This window comes from Epinephelus fuscoguttatus, linkage group LG14, assembly GCF_011397635.1.
Source record: "Epinephelus fuscoguttatus linkage group LG14, E.fuscoguttatus.final_Chr_v1".
Taxonomy (NCBI): Eukaryota; Metazoa; Chordata; class Actinopteri; order Perciformes; family Serranidae; genus Epinephelus; species Epinephelus fuscoguttatus.
In genome coordinates this window covers 4,636,219-4,653,219 of record NC_064765.1, presented here as the reverse complement: position 1 = coordinate 4,653,219, position 17,001 = coordinate 4,636,219, and the positions used below count along the sequence as shown (strand labels likewise).

Below are 17,001 nucleotides of genomic sequence, written 5' to 3'. Positions count from 1 at the left end.
TTTCAAAAGTCCCGCGATTTTTCCGCGTTTTCCTGCGTTTTGTGGCCGACTAGAAGTTGTCGGGCATGCGATGTCATTTGAAACGTCATCAGATGCGTCATCAAATCGTGCTAATGTCATTGCAGTATAGAGAAACGCCCTGTATAAGAATTTGCACCGTTTAAATGCAGACAATATGTGTTGAATGTATTAAAATGTTATGCTTACAAAAGATGTAGCTTACATGTTGTTTTACAGTCACATTGTCTGGTTTGAGAGCTACAATATTAACTCAGGATTTTTTGCAACATTATTAGAGTCCATGTTTTGAAAGTAATTAAATAAAAGTAAAGAAGAGAACTATTAAAAAAACCATTTGCAGCTATTTTTTGTAATATTCAGTATGATCATTACAGCAAGTGATTACATGACTTATTTTTTTGGAGGTAGTAGTTTTAAAAAAATCACATTTTTTTTCTCCTTTTGTCATTAGCTGCAATTTTTGTCATTTGCCTCAATTTTCCACAAAAAATCAAATAAAAATGCTGCAATTTTTATTGCTTTTTTTTTTTTTTTTAAACAAAATTGGCCACAAATTCTTGCCACGAGATCCTGGAGGGACTGGCTGTTGGAACACATGCAGGATGTTTCAAATAAGCAGGGACATCCCTGAAAAAGACAGCGTCTGGATGGCAGCATATGTTGCTCCAAAACCTATATGTACCTTTCAGCATTCAAGGTGCCTTCACAGATGTTGAATTACCCATGATGCCATGGGCACTGACACCCAAAGTCAGTCCATCTCAGATGAGCTCAGGCTTAGAGAAGTCAGCGCTGTTTCTGGATGTTGTTGATATCTGGCTTTCACTTTGGTGGAGTCTTAACTTGCATTTGTAGATGCAACGATGAACTGACAGTTTTTTTCCAAAGTGTTCCTGAGCCCATGTAGTAATATCCTTTATACAGTTATGTTGGTTGTTAATGCAGTGCAGCCAGAGGGGTCAAAGGTCACGGTCATTCAGTATTGGTTTTAAGCATTCCACAGCTTTCCCCTTCTTTTGTTGCCCCTGTTCCAGCTTTTTTGGAACGTCCCCTTGTAGCAGACAGAGTGCCGGGACAGAGGGGTCGTTTGTATTCTTCCTGACTCACTGATCTTTTATCTGACTGAAGTTTGTGCAAAAGTTTAACCTCTGAATTCTCCTTACTTACCTCAACTACCTTCATCTCTACTAGAAAGAGTCACTTCCACTTTCACTCTATCGTCAACACTTTATGCAAAGATGTTAAAAGCCTTTCAGTGGCTTAAAGGACGTAATCCATCCTGTTCCTGCCGAGGACTTAGGACATTATGCTGAACTTAACACGTGAGACATTGTAGTAGGAGTAATAGGAAGGGGGTTTTTCCTTACACCTGTGAGAACATTGTTTGGTGTGTGTAAATGAAAGAGTCTGGTCCAGAACTTCACTACATGAAAAGTGCCCTGAGATAACCTTTGTTGTGATTTGGTGCTGAATACAATGAATTGACTTGAAGTAGTACAACCCCTCTGAGGTTTTTAATTTATCATTTAAGCCCCACCTTTTATTTGAAGGATGAATCTAAATAGGGATGAATTTAAATATGTCTTGTGTGCTGCTGTTTTCTGTCAGGTCTTTTATGGTGAAATAAAGTTCTTATTTGAAGCAGAGTATAAGCAGGTAAAGTAATCCCTCCTCTTCCTCCCTCAGTCTCAGGGTCGGTTTGAGATCATGTTGAGTTTGGAGAAGATCCTGCGAGGTTTGGGTGTCAGTGCCATGCCGTGTCACCGTGACGTCTACAAGGCAGCAAGAACCTGTCTGACGGACCGATCCATGGCCGTACGCTGTGCCGCTGCCAAGGTAACAGTCACCTCCTGACAGCTGATCATTACATCGTTCCTGCCCATCATTTTCCAAATCATCCATCAGATCCATTTCCTTCCTTCAGCGTCTATAATCTGACACTGTTACTGTTTATACATGTGTCTCTGTGTCTTCCTGGCAGTGTCTGCTGGAGCTGCAGAGAGAGGCGGCGTTCCTGTGGACCAGCGAGTTGGAGAACGTGGCCACTCTGTGCTTCAGAGCCTTTGAAGGATCAAGCTACAGCGTCAGAGTGTCTGTTGCCAAACTGCTGGGAACTCTGCTGGCCGCTGCTGTGGAGCCCCGACAGCCTACCGGTACAATCTGAGAGGAGGGAGACACAGTGAAATACAAGTTACCTGGATGTAACTCTAGTTCTATCATCGTTGGTGTATGTGTTGGGACAGATGCTCATTCATTTGAATCTTTGGAAATGGCAGCGCCTCCTATCAACATATTTCAAAATAATTTTAAACACATGATTCAACATAATTATTTAACATATCCTGCAAGTTTTGTCATGATTGGACAAACAATTTCTAATTTATAGTCAGATTTTTTTGTATTTGTGGCGCTCCACCAGTGGTTGATTTGAATGAAACTTGCTGTGGCCCCTTTAAAGTTCGTCGGCCAGTATCTTCAAAGCCTGATGAGATATCAACAAGTTTTTGATCATTTTTGTCGAGGTTGATCCAATGATGATCCACAGATAATTTGGTACAAATCAGACCTACGGTTTAGGAGAAAATGTCAAAGATGTGTTTTTGAAAAATTCAAAATGGTGGAATATTGAGTGAGGTGGACCTTAATGGTTCGTGAGGCTTTTTTTTTGTTGAGCAGGTTGAGCTGGAATTATCTGTCGACTTAAAAGTCAGTTGACTTACAGTGTGAGGGGCGTGGCCTCGCCAATATTTAATTTTTGTGCCTTAATTATAGTGCCGTTATCAGTCGGATTGGATTTATACGTCTTTGGTAGCATTTGCACACAACTTCCAATCACTGGAGAAAATTTCATGTGTGTATGACGCACCATCTCACAAGAATTTGGGAAAACATTGTATAAGGTAAAAAAAAGACATCTGCATAAAAACAATGGTGATTGAACCCCTAATTAGTCCGTCTTTGGCAAAAATGATCATGAAATGGAGAAAAGAAGCAATTAAACCACAGATTTTAAGTTAGCACTCTTCAGTTGATGAGAGTTGATTATTGCGCTGTAAAACTGTAAGACAAGACCAGTTTGTTCTGTTTAAAATTAAAGTTTGGACTCAATAAAAGCAGCAAAAAATGAGTGTTTGCGTTGCAGAATTAAAACTAAATCTAAACCATCAAAGCAGCATTCTGCAGCATGTGACCAGGAGGGGAAATGTAAAAAAAAAAAAGTTCTACAATAATGTCCTCCACCTGTTTGTGAAATCTCTGTGCTTCAATCAGAGCCGACCAACACTATGTTACTATGTTACAAGATATGATGATGAACTGTTCACAATCTTATTTTTTTCCCATCAGCCCCCAGGCAGGGTGGGCGGGGTCGCAGCTCCCTGGAGGAGGTGATGGATCTGTTGTCCGGGGGGTTCCTACGTGGTGGGGCCGGTTTCCTCCGAGCCAGTGGGGACATGTTGAAGGGGACAAGCTCCGTCAGCAAGGATATCCGCATTGGGGTCACACAGGTGGGTCGCTGTGGCAACGAGTGAATTCAGTTTACTTGATTTAACAGATGACGTTACCCAGACTCTCACCATCACACGCTCCTCCTCCTCCTTCTTCCCTTCAGGCCTGTGTGGTCTTCGTCTCCACCCTGGGCGGCTCCTGGTTGGAGGCGAACTTCCCGGCCTTCCTGTCCCTGCTGATGGAGCTGGCGTCCCACAGCAGGGCCACTCAGACACAGGGCGACGCCGTGGTGACCCGCCGCTGCGTCTCCTTTATTCTGAGGAGCACCCTGGGGTCTCTGCTGGGGGAGAAGGCTCAGACCAACGCTGCCAAACAGCTGTGCCTCGCCGTGGCGTCGCAGAAACGAGCCATCGGTGAGCAGAGAGGGACGAAAGACTTTCATCTGTGGATACATGACATACTTATTAATTGTGTGTGTGTTTAGATGCAGCTCTGACTGATGGGAACGTGGAGACCAGAGTTTCGTCTGCAGACGTCTCAGCCAGTCAGCATGTGTTGGTCTGCTGCCTGCTGGAACTGGGAGGACTCATACAGGGACTGGGATCCACCGCCGCCCCCCTCCTCACTGACAGCAGCACAGGTTGGACACACACACTCAGTTTGATTAAAGAGTATTAATATCATCTGCTGCCTTTGAATGAACTGCAGGAAGTTGAAGTGGTGCGTCTTGTTTGCTCGTGCAGCCCTCCTGGACACGGTGATCTCCGTCCTCCTCCACCCTGCAGCCTCCGCCTGTCTGGCCGCCGCCTGGTGTCTGCGCTGCGTCGCCACAGCGATGCCGTCCCAGTGTTCCTTGCTGCTGGATCGCTGTGCTGAGCGGCTGGTGGCGCTAAAGTCTTCCCCCGAGGCTGTGGCTGGGTACGGAGCCGCCGTCGCCGCCCTGGTGGCCGCGGTGCAGCACTGCCCTCTGGGAATACCGCACACCAAAGGCACGGTGGGTAAATTACGCTCATATTACAATTACATAACAACATGCCATGATGGTGTCAGCATTATGAACAGTAGACAGTGTAGCAGCCGGTTTTCATCGACTGCCCAGACTGTCGACTTTGGTCGGGTGGGCTGCTTGGTTTGTGTGAGGTGCTCCTCAATATTTAATCCTCACATTTAGTGAATAGACTTCATGTGTTTTGTAATGGATGAAGTAACTAACTGTATTCAGTAACTGACTTCGTTTCATAGTGACCTGACCCGCTCTGTGTGCAGGTGGTGCTGGGTCTGGCTGAAGACCTGCTGCGTTCAGCCTCTCAGAACAGTCGCATCTCTGTGCAGAGGACTCAGGCCGGCTGGCTGCTCGTCTCCTCTCTCATCACTTTGGGTAAAACTCCTGCACACTCTGAACACTTCCTGTCACTGTACATTTATGCTTCGCCACACTAGTGGGCTGTTTGGCCGCTTGTTTTTTCTGTTTAAATTAATATTTTCTGTATAATTACGTTCCTGAAATAAATAAAAGGCTGATAGTAAAGCACTCGTCAACATGAGTGTTTATTTACAGAGACACAAACCATCACCTGTCTACTGTGTGCTGGTGTTTTTATTGTTTAACATTTTAAAAAGCATGTTTCAGTTTCCTTGTTATTCCAGGTTAAAAAAAATCTCTATTTTAAGTGTGTATTTTTCCACATAGATGGGTGTGTACATGTGCATGAGTTCAGTAGCCTCCAGCTCTCGAATAAAATGGCTTCCCTGAAGAGGCCCAGTGTAACGTTACTTCCTGTTACACAAACAGCTTCAGACATACACTGCCTGTTTTATTCTAATTTAAATTAGGATGCAGTAGGTCAGTAAGTATTTTGTTAATTGCTTTGTTTATGTGTGTGTGTGTGTGTGTGTGTGTGTGTGTGTGTGTGTGTCCAGGCCCGGCTGTGGTGGAGCACCACCTGTCCCGTCTGCTGCTCCTGTGGCGGTGTGTGTTTCCCGCTTCACTCAGGGAGCAGGAGATGGAGCTGCGGCGAGGGGACTACTTCACGTGGCAGGTTACGCTGGAGGGACGTGCAGGGGCGCTGTTCGGTCAGTCCACACACAGTGCCTAACACCTACCCGACCCCTAACAGGATAAGCGGTTACGGAAAATGAATGAATAATTACAACTATTGCAGTGGAAGTATTTAAAAAATTTCCGTTCAAATGAATTTTGGCAGATGTGTCGTAAAAAAGCTGCTGGATTTTGGACACAGTTGTCCCCATGTACTCTACCACCCAAACTGGTCTGCAGTCCATTTTGTCAGGGAGTTAGTTAGTCGGTCACAGGTAAACTGACTCAGTGTCGTTTTTTAAATGTTCCATTCACGGGGCCGAGCAGCGTCATCTCATTGTCTCCATCATGTGACAATGACACCGTGGCCTTCAGTGACGCACCGGGTCAAAGGGCACCACTGAACATGATTATTCAGTGTCAGTTTTTTTAACATGTTATATTTGCTGTGATTAATTAATTGAAATGAACGTGTTACTTTGACAGCCCTAATTTAAACTGAACATGCTGTTTAGATGACCAGTATCGAATTCAGAATATTGTCATATGCAGAATAAAAGTGGAATATTAGTGTGCATGTAAACAGCCAATGAAAATCTTATTTGCATATTTGACAAGTTTCTGTTTTATCAGTGATTTTAGAGTTGAGGTAAACAATGACGACAGCTGTAAACAGACGAACACATGAAAGAGAAGCTGACTGTGTTGTTGTGTGTGAACAGCGATGAAGAACCTTGTGCTGCACTGCAGAGAGCTCGTCACCGATGACATCATCAGCCGTCTGCTCACACCTCTGGCCTGTGCTGTGGCGCTGCTCACCAGGTCAGTCCCTCAGAAAATAAAATACTTCAAATACAGTATTTCTATAGACTGTTTCTAACTGTACAGTATAAATGTTTTGGATTGTTTGTGAATACAGTAGCTGACAGGAAGTAAACAGGTCCCAAAGCTGTAAAGCTGTCTTTAATCCAGAACAAGTTTCAGTGATAACAGTTATTTTTCTGTTCCTGCTTCTGAAGCCCTCTTCTTTGTGTGTGTTGTGTGTCTCTGTGTGTTATCTGTCTGTGTGTGTGTGTCCAGGCTTCCTGCCCTCCTCAGGTCTTACGGCAGTTCAGTTCGCAGCTGGTCGATCATCTACAGACTGAGAGTCTACGAGCTGCTCGCTGAGCTGCCTCCACACAACTACCAGGGTAACAACACACCTCCTTCACTCCTCCTTTCTTTCCTTTTTCCCTCTCTTCCATCTTATCTAAAATTCCGCAGCGAGACTTTTGACCAAAACAAAACGATCCTCACACATCACACCTCCAGTCTCCTTCAAAATACATGTTAAAGTCATTTTAATCACACACAAGGCTCTCAATGATCTGGCACCTTAGTACATAACTGAGCTTCTCACATCATACCGTCCAAACAGGCCCCTCAGGACTGCCAGTCTGGGTCTTTTGAGGTTCAGGTTAAAGACAAAGAGTGATCAAGCCTTTTCAGTTCTGGCTCTTCGGCTTTGAGCATCAGATCAGCTGACTCTGTTCACGTCTTTAAATCTCTTCTCAGGACCTATTTTTACAGAACGGCCTCTCCTGACAGTTGATAGACTTATTGTGTGTGTGGGTGTGTATACATTTGCAAACGTGTATATGTATGTATGCATGCCTACAGCTGTTTATGTCTATATGTAGGTGTATGTAAATGCTTATGTTTTATTGATCTCCTTCTTGTTTTGTATTTTCTTCACCTTGGAAAGCACTTTGTTTTCAGCTCGAAAACTGCTCTACAAATAGGCTAGTTATTATTACTGCATTAGTTATTGCCTGGGCTGATTGACCCTCCTGTATTTCTCAATTCGCTTCCTTTTTTCATCTTCCTCTTTTCTCTTCTTCCTCCTCAAAATGTCTGGCCCAGACTCACCGTTACAGAACAGCCATAATTGTTGCTTCTTTCCGTCCTTAGTTTCTTCCTTCTTGGCGTATTCTTCTTCCTCTTCTTCCTTATCTTGTTCCTTCATGATATTCACCACGTCTCCTGGTTGTGTTTTTGTTTTGTCCATAAACTTTTCAGTTTCAGTATTTTCCTCTCAGAACAATGATGTTGTCATAAGGAGTTTTCTCCCGTCTCTCCTCGTCCTGCAGAGAGTTTTGGTTTGGTGATGAACCAGCTGGTGTCGGATCTGTCCGGTCAGGACAACTTGAACCAGCCCTGTTCAGAGGTCACCCTGCTGCCTCCCCTCTGTCACCATGACGACCTGCCACTGGTCGGCCCCGCCCTCCACGACACCGACCACAGATACATCGAGGAACAGGTAACGAGTACTGGAGGCTAGCAGGATGCTAACTGTTCCCCATAGGACGAAGAGCATTGTGATGAGAGTGTGTGTGTGTGTGTGTGTGTTTTCAGCTCCATGGCAGCAGTGTTGGAGGAGGCTCTCTGGACAATGACGCCTTCAGTCTGTGTGAGAAGAGTGATGAAGCTCCCGCTCCTCTTCCTCCTCCTGTCGCTCTGACCGCCACGGCCATCCGCCTCTTTGGAGTGCTCTACCCCCACATCATCTCTGCTCAGAGGTAACTCACCTGGGAATGAAAAAAAAAAAGAAAGTTAGTGACCCACCCCCACACCCTCGTCTTCAGATACCGCTGCACATAGATTTAGTTGAAAACACTGAATGACATTTTTTGCTCTTGCTAGCCCGGCACAAAAGGTAGAGCATGGCGAGGTGAAGGTGTTCATGACAGGGAGGTGTGCTGCTTTGCACTGAGGCTGTTTCTACTTGTACTTTTCCTCTCTGCAAAATTTTACACTTATCCGTTGTCCAAGTAGCCTCGAATGTGTTGATATTTCTACCGATTTTTGTTGAGGAAAAGCACTGCAAGTGATGCACCGATCAACGCAGTATATTTCTAATAGCTACCTCACAATAAAAGCCTACCAATGCTTCAGTGGAAAGTAAAAAACTTGTAAAGTGAAGAGGCAGGAAATGTTTGATGTGATCAGCAGTAAGAGGAACACAGGAGTCAGACTGAATCACAGAGATTTATTCCATCATTTCATCTCAGGTTGGCAGCCTGACCCTGCGGCCGGCCCCCTCAACATGACTCGCTGTTTCTATCCCAACTAACCCAGTTTGAATCCATGTGTTCACAGCTTGATGGAGCTTTATTAACCAGATTTATAGATAACAAACTCTCCCTGTGTCTCTCAGGGTGAAGATATTGGAGCAGTTTGTGGAAACGGTGAACCAGCTGAAGGGTCAACGCCAGCAGACCATTCAGACACACGTCTGCGCCGCCCTCTGCAGTCTACTCAAGGTACGACACCTGTCGACATCAGGCGTTACGCCACTAAGACGTACAGACACGTGAAATTTATGTGCAGGTTTGTGTGTACAGGACAAATATTTGGTTATAATTGGAGCAGGTCTGCACACTCTTGTACCATTTTTTCTATATAAAGCTGCATTCATATATTTGTTGTCGACTTGAGGGCAGCAGAACTCCACTACACACTGAAAAACACAAACCTCTGACATATCATCAGCTTATAAATGTAAACTAAAATAAAAAAACACTAACCCGTTTCCACCTCCTCAGCACCAGGGTGGTATCCGGGGCTCTCTGGGGCCGGAGGAGGTGCGCTCCCCAGCGTTGTCCCTCCTGTCGGGGGCACTGGAGAGCGCCAGTCCTCTGCTGCGATGTCTGGCAGCTGAAGGTCTCGCTCGGCTGGTTCAAGTGGTCGGAGATCCTGGATTCACCGTCTCCGTCTCCCTGCTCTGCTTCGACAGGTAGGTGAATGTTAGGGGTGTAACATTACACTAAAGTCACAGTTTGGTGTAAGATCGGTACTACAGGAAAAACCCCAACATGTGTTCATGTACTTAGAACAGACAGTAGAACAAAGACTGACACAGTCATCCTGCTGGAGACAGAGGGAACATTTTGGTAAAATGTTTTCATGATACAAATTAGAAACATTTTAATGACAACATAAAATGGTTGAGCGATGCCGACACACCACCCACGTCCTTTCTCTCTGTTGCTCTTGTGGCTGACTGGGAACCTGCTGGTGGTGCTTCCAGCTCCAGCCAATCAGCTTGTTGTGCTAACCTTAGCACATGTAACTAACTGCGTACGGCTAAAAGTTGTCCGTTGAAACTTCTGTTTTGGGTTCCACGTTCGGTGCATCACTCTACAGACTGTGTATTCTGTGTGCAGCTGTGTGCACCAGACTGTGATGTAGGGTTGGGTACCGAAACTCGGTACTTTTTGTACTTGGTACCGATTCATGTCGGTACTACCGAGTACCGATTCACTTAAAATGAATCGGTGCCAAATTTCGGTACCTGAGTTGGAGGCGAAGCCAGAGCACATGACTCGCACCTCAGACTCAGCAACAGTGGCGACAAAAAAAATGTGCAGACAAAAGTTAACGTGCAGCACTGTTCCTAAATGTTCTCAATAAAATGTTGAAACTGAGAAGTTTAGACTTTAAAAAGTACCGATATAAGGTACTGCTTGGTACCGGTACCGAATTCCAGATACCGGTACCGGTACCGTATCAGTTCAGTTATGAACGGTACCCAACCCTACTGTGATGGTTTGGCACAAATACAGGAACCATTGCAGCCCTGAGCGTTAACACACACCTTCACATATTTGTGTGTTCCTGTAGTTGTAGATCGGTGGTTCCTAAGTGGTGGGTCCTGGGTCTTTTCTTAATGGACCGCAAGCGGTGCAGAGCTTTTATTTTCAAGAGCTGTTTCTTGCTGTGAGCGAAACGGAAAGATACTTGACAGAGGCAGCAAACTAGCTCGACAACAGGTTCAAATGCAAGTATGACACTGAATATATTACACCGTGTGGACCTTGAACTAATAAAAAATCTGGACCCCTTTGCTGGACCAGTTGGGAACCACAGTTGTAGATGGCTGCAGTCAGTGTTGGAGTGGACACTACAGGAGAGGATCTTTGGGAACTGCCATTTACTCGTGAGCTTTACAGAAGTTACACATTGTTTTCTGTTGAATATAGAGATGATTCTTTTATATTTCATTACATATTTGAGAGTATTGAAGCAGAGTTGTCACTGATGAAAACAAATTCATTGTAATCTATTTGCAGTCTCTGCGATCTCAAAGTAACAGCAGCACAAACAAAAAAAATCAGGTCATAATCCAAAAATATTCATCACACAGACGATTAGGTAAGAAAACCAGAATTAGTCCAGCAAAGCTGTAAATAACTGAGATCCAGATATATCTGAGTGTGTCTGAAGCTGCGAGTCATGATGCTGTGATGCAGAGTGTGTGTGTGCACATCCTGTGTTATATTTAGACCAGCTGACACATTACTCTGTTCAAAGGGTTTCTGCTCTGCGAGATCTGTGTTGTGCAGGTTGGTCATGTCACACTCGCCTCGCTTTTCACGACTATTAAACTTGTGCTGATCTGTCTGTTGAGTCGTATTGTAGGTGTTTAATATTATTATTATTGATCAGATGAGGATGTGATCAGATTTGTCACTCGTTGTATTGACTGTTTCCTTTATACAGACCTGGTTTGGTTGAAGTTTTTTTATTTTTCTCCCAGTTGACTGTGTGGGAAGGTTTAACACCTGTTTTTTTTTGGTTTGCTCAGACCGACAAGTCAGGAAGTCTGCAGCAAACAAGGTGTGAAGGGCCCTTAATCAAGTTCCTTTGCTCATTTAAAGTGTTTAGACCTGTGTCTGCGTGTTTTAAAGCTACTGTAAGAACAGACCTGCCTTACCCGACTATTAAAACTAAAACTACATCTCTGAAAATGACCACTGCTTCTATTACTAGTACACTACTACACTAACTGTATTGATCACGACTGTTTAGGCTCAAGACGGCTCGGGATGCAGCGTCTCGCAGTGGCTACGCTCTGGCTCTGGGGGCGCTGTACCGCTACACCGGAGGAATCAGCTCACCTCAACACCTGTCCACCTGCCTGGGAGTCCTGTTCACTCTGAGCCAGGACAGCACCTCACCTGAGGTCCAGGTACACACACGTGTTCTATCTGTCTGTATGACGTCACGTTTGTGGATTGTCACTAAAATTCACCTCCAGATCGACACATGACGGGAATCTGACTTTGTTTTGTGGAAATACAGATGCGTCGCTGACATCACACACTCACCTGAACTCAGATTAAATCCTAAAACAGTGTTTAAAGACGTGACCACATGTCCTCTGTGTGTCTGTTGGGTGCAGACCTGGTCCCTCCACAGTCTGTCTCTGGTAGTCGACCTGTCCGGTGGTTTGTACCGCACCCACGCCGAGCCCTCCTTCACACTGGTGCTACGCCTGCTCCTGTCGGCTCCCCCCACCCACCCAGAGGTGCACCACAGCCTGGGACGCTGCCTGCACACCCTCATCACCTGCCTGGGCCCCGACCTGCAAGGTACCGCCCACAATCACACCTGAGGACAGAAACAGAGTCATTTTTAGGCAGTGTTTGAATGATGTTTGTTGTTTCTGACAGGTGAGGGTGTAGCAGTGTCCGGTCTGCGCTCCAGCTGTCTGGTTGGATGTGGGGTGATGCAGGACGGTCCCGACTGTCTGGTTCAGGCCAGAGCCATTTCCTGTCTGCAGCAGCTGCACATGTTCTCACCTCCACACGTCAACCTGGCCAGCCTTGTACCTGCACTCTGTGTGAGTACACCTGAACTACAACTACTGTCTACTCCAGAATACAACCGACTACACCTAACTACACCTATACCTGAACTACATCTGAACTACATCTGATTGTATCCGAACAACACCTAACTACATCTGACTACAACCAAGCTACGCCCAAATACACCTGAACAACACCTAACTACATCTGACTACAACCAAGCTACGCCTAAATACACCTGAACAACACCTAACTACGTCTGACTACAACCAAGCTACGCCCAAATACACCTGAACAACACCTAACTACATCTGACTACAACCAAGCTACGCCCAATACACCCAAACAACACCTAACTACATCTGACTACAACCAAGCTACGCCCGAATACACCTGAACAACACCTAACTACATCTGACTACAACCAAGCTACACCCGAATACACCTGAACAACACCTAACTACATCTGACTACAACCAAGCTACGCCTAAATACACCTGAACAGCACCTAACTACATCTGACTACAACCAAGCTACGCCCAAATACACCTGAACAACACCTAACTACGTCTGACTACAACCAAGCTACGCCCAAATACACCTGAACAACACCTAACTACGTCTGACTACAACCAAGCTACGCCTAAATACACCTGAACAACACCTAACTAAATCTGACTACAACCAAGCTACGCCCGAATACACCTGAACAACACCTAACTACGTCTGACTACAACCAAGCTACGCCTAAATACACCTGAACAACACCTAACTACGTCTGACTACAACCAAGCTACGCCCAAATACACCTGAACAACACCTAACTACATCTGACTACAACCAAGCTACGCCCAATACACCCAAACAACACCTAACTACATCTGACTACAACCAAGCTACGCCCGAATACACCTGAACAACACCTAACTACATCTGACTACAACCAAGCTACACCCGAATACACCTGAACAACACCTAACTACATCTGACTACAACCAAGCTACGCCTAAATACACCTGAACAGCACCTAACTACATCTGACTACAACCAAGCTACGCCCAAATACACCTGAACAACACCTAACTACATCTGACTACAACCAAGCTACGCCCAAATACACCTGAACAACACCTAACTACATCTGACTACAACCAAGCTACGCCTAAATACACCTGAACAACACCTAACTACATCTGACTACAACCAAGCTACGCCCGAATACACCTGAACAACACCTAACTACATCTGACTACAACCAAGCTACGCCTAAATACACCTGAACAACACCTAACTACATCTGACTACAACCAAGCTACACCCGAATACACCTGAACAACACCTAACTACATCTGACTACAACCAAGATACGCCCAAATACACCTGAACAACACCTAACTACATCTGACTACAACCAAGCTACGCCCAAATACACCCGAACAACACCTAACTACATCTGACTACAACCAAGCTACGCCTAAATACACCTGAACAACACCTAACTAAATCTGACTACAACCAAGCTACACCCGAATACACCTGAACAACACCTAACTACGTCTGACTACAACCAAGCTACGCCTAAATACACCTGAACAACACCTAACTACATCTGACTACAACCAAGCTACGCCCAAATACACCTGAACAACACCTAACTACATCTGACTACAACCAAACTACACCTAAATACACCTGAACTACACCTAACTACATTAAACTACACCTAAACGGCACCTGATTTACACTTGCCTACACCTGACACCTACAACTGTCTATACCTGAACTGCACCTGACCACATATACTACATCTCATGTACACATGCCTACACCTGAACAAAACCCGGCTACACCCAAACTACGCCTGAATACACCTGAATTACACTTGACTGTACCTAAACTACATGTGAACTACTTAAACAAGCTGGGTGATCAATCAGATCTTATTTTCAATAATGGTTTGAGCTTCCAACAATTGTGAAAAGAAGATAATCAAGATAAAATGACTGTTGTGCTTATGATGCTCTCCTTTGGTCTTGATTGTAAATCCAGCACACTCCTTTCCTTTACAGCGCTGCGCTTAGTGTTGCCAACTTGGCGACTTTCTTGCTGGATTTAGCAGACCCTGTTTTCAGACCCTCTAGTGACTTATTCCTTATTACAGCCCTGTCATATTTTCAACATGAGCAGTGAAATATTGGCATGTTATGCTCTACAGGAACTGCTTCAAGGCTAATGTGCAATAATAATGATCAGAATAAAGGCTTTTGGACCTATTTAATAATCCACACCACAGGACTTGCTCTGAGTCTGAGACTTCTGCTACATGGCGCTACAGATGTGTTTGTCTGAGCGTAGTCGTCCATGTACAGTAAGCAGTGTGTGTGTTTTTGACCCTGTCTTGTGTCTTGCAGGAGATCTTGTTGGATTATTCCACGTTGGTAGGTTCTCTCTCTGCAAGGCCTGAAGCTGCTGTTTGTTTGGCTTTTCTTTTCAGCTTCTTTCTGCCGTAACACTTTTATTTCCAAAGGAATAGTTCACCCATGAAACGACCTTTTGTTTATCTAATTCATGAAGAAAACTTTGATTTTCTCTCATGTCTCCACGGTGAACCGAGAATCCTAAAAAGGCGAACATTCTTCATGAACTCAAGTAAACAGGGAGCACGTTAAAAAGTCCAGTGTGTAGGATTTAGGGGGATATGTAGGCTGAAATTAAATGTAAGTATGTTTACTTGTGTTTTCAGGATCTAAAAGTGAATCGTTTATATCTACATAGGGAGCAGGTCCTCGTCTACGGAATCTGTCATGTTGCACCGCCATGTTACTACAGTAGCCCAGAACATCCAAACCAAACACTGGCTCTAGATAGGAACATTTCACATCAGACACTGTAGCTAGCAGTCCCTCCACGATGAGCCAAACAGTGTTGGAAAAACGCTGATTTTTAATGTGAAGCTGGTTTTTTCAGCATTTTAACCTGTTAAAATCACCTGTGCTGATTGTTTTGGAGAGGACGAGACCTCTGTGGATAATTCAGCTCCTGATAAAAACCTCCTGAACAATAACACTGAAGGTATTCTGACCAGAAGAACTTTCAGCTGGTTGAAATCTGCAGTCCTCAGAGCTAGATGCCACTAAATCGTGCACACTGTTTCTTTAACAAAACATTAATTTACAAACTCTCACACAACTCATGCAGTAAAATCCTAGTGTCATTTATCCAGTCATACACTCAAACATGTGTATTTTTACTAAAACAGTACGATTTAAAACACTTCCGCCAATGAGTAGCGTGCCCTGATCTTGCCTGAACAAGCAGATGCATATGATCTCTGCTTGAGCAGAGTACTAACGTGTTTTAAATCCTAATGTTATAGTGAAAATGTGTGTGTTTGGGAAGTACTGATCATACGACTGGATAAATGAAATTTGGATTAGGCTGCACAAATTGTGTGAGAGTTTGTAAACAGATGTTTTGATATACCCTAAGTCTTCAATTAGTAGCCCGGGTTATTATTTGCTTATGCCACTGAAATCAACAGGCCTTTAATTCCTTTCACACAAAGCTGTTGCTCAGCAAAGATGAGAAATACGATCAAATTGTTTATTTGTGCCAGTATGAATATTATTTATATAAAAATTAGGCTTTGAATAACATATCAATTATGTGTTCTATTAGGACACTCGTTTCATGGCACTCGAGGATACCGACACACCATTTTATCCTGTTAAAACAATATTGATAACGTGGATTCATTTTTATGACACATATTCTGACTTTACGACAGCTTCAGAGGAAGGGAGTCTCTACTTATTTTTTCATCATGCTGGTAAATCTGAATGGTTTCAGTACAATGAGCTGAACCAAACACTATGTAGCATCTCCATATTGACAAAAACATTTATATTTGTATGTATGATCTCAACAGCAAACATTAGATAAAGTGGGGAGCCAACAACCTGGTGTTATACATCCAAAGGACTGCTTGGATTCTCCGTTCACTGTGTGGAGGCGTTAGAGAAGAACACAGTTTCATTCATGAATTCAGTGTGACACAAAGTGAGTTATTGATATACAGATGGTCATTTTGTGGATGAACGATTCCTTTCAAACTGTTTCTGTCACCGAAACAGTTTTAATTATCTGTTAATTATGAGACACGTCACACAGTTTTCTGTCCAGCTTTTTAACATTTTCCTCTGTTTTGATGCCGTGTTATTAACTCGCTGTCGTTGCTTAACGTTTGAACCTTTTTTTGTCTCACAGTTTTTCTGTTTGGATTTTCTGTTTGCTTTGCAGACTGACGGCTAACTCAGTAACACGACTTAACCCACAGTTTGCTTTAACAAAACCTCCCTGCTGGCTGTTTTTATCTCCCGCAGTCAAACTACTCAGTGTTTCCTCTGGAATGAGCTCACACATCCATCTGATTATTATTGTTAAGATTCATCCTGGGAGGTTGATAAATGAATCTTAAATGATCTCTCAGTTTACCGTCATGTGGCTACTTTAAAGTGACAGATAGTTGAATATGTGTTTGACATGACATCACTTTGAGCTCCGAGACGTTGTTGGCAGAATAATTCATTAGTTAATTAGAAGATTAATCGACGGGGGTAACAACTGTTAGTTGTGTTCCTTGATGATATTAAATAGACCATATAAATTAGCAGATTGACATAATGTGTGTTTATAATGAAAACTTTTTTTAAGCAAAAATATCAAACATCTTCCGAGTTGTGAGAATACTGTTATATTTCTCACTGTTGGATAAAAGACGTCACTTTGGGCTTTGGGAATTTGTAATCTTCAATTAAAAGTTCTTGGATTATTTGAAAAAATAATTGTCAGATGAATTAGTCA

At 43.8% G+C, this 17,001-nt stretch overlaps 1 protein-coding gene and 1 long non-coding RNA gene across 3 annotated transcripts in view; one reads left to right on the top strand and one right to left on the bottom strand.

The window, feature by feature from the left end:
- The window catches only part of heatr5a (HEAT repeat containing 5a), a 33,786-nt gene that overhangs the window by 5,518 nt on the left and 11,267 nt on the right, over nucleotides 1-17,001 (top strand). The window contains exons 5-22 of one of the 2 annotated variants that reach the window (XM_049595825.1): nucleotides 1,708-1,857; nucleotides 2,003-2,174; nucleotides 3,367-3,527; nucleotides 3,632-3,881; nucleotides 3,953-4,108; nucleotides 4,212-4,462; nucleotides 4,735-4,846; nucleotides 5,389-5,541; nucleotides 6,229-6,328; nucleotides 6,587-6,696; nucleotides 7,636-7,805; nucleotides 7,901-8,064; nucleotides 8,703-8,808; nucleotides 9,091-9,281; nucleotides 11,357-11,516; nucleotides 11,730-11,919; nucleotides 12,001-12,170; nucleotides 14,550-14,576. In XM_049595825.1, the coding sequence (XP_049451782.1) occupies nucleotides 1,708-1,857; nucleotides 2,003-2,174; nucleotides 3,367-3,527; nucleotides 3,632-3,881; nucleotides 3,953-4,108; nucleotides 4,212-4,462; nucleotides 4,735-4,846; nucleotides 5,389-5,541; nucleotides 6,229-6,328; nucleotides 6,587-6,696; nucleotides 7,636-7,805; nucleotides 7,901-8,064; nucleotides 8,703-8,808; nucleotides 9,091-9,281; nucleotides 11,357-11,516; nucleotides 11,730-11,919; nucleotides 12,001-12,170; nucleotides 14,550-14,576 (2,793 nt within the window). The remainder of the gene's footprint in view (nucleotides 1-1,707; nucleotides 1,858-2,002; nucleotides 2,175-3,366; nucleotides 3,528-3,631; nucleotides 3,882-3,952; nucleotides 4,109-4,211; nucleotides 4,463-4,734; nucleotides 4,847-5,388; nucleotides 5,542-6,228; nucleotides 6,329-6,586; nucleotides 6,697-7,635; nucleotides 7,806-7,900; nucleotides 8,065-8,702; nucleotides 8,809-9,090; nucleotides 9,282-11,356; nucleotides 11,517-11,729; nucleotides 11,920-12,000; nucleotides 12,171-14,549; nucleotides 14,577-17,001) is intronic. The other variant, XM_049595826.1, reaches the window with a different exon arrangement.
- LOC125900674 (uncharacterized) lies at nucleotides 12,501-13,496 on the bottom strand. The gene is made up of 3 exons (XR_007450870.1): nucleotides 13,166-13,496; nucleotides 12,647-12,750; nucleotides 12,501-12,594 (listed from the first exon to the last, which is right to left on the bottom strand). It is a non-coding gene; the product is annotated as an uncharacterized LOC125900674 (long non-coding RNA).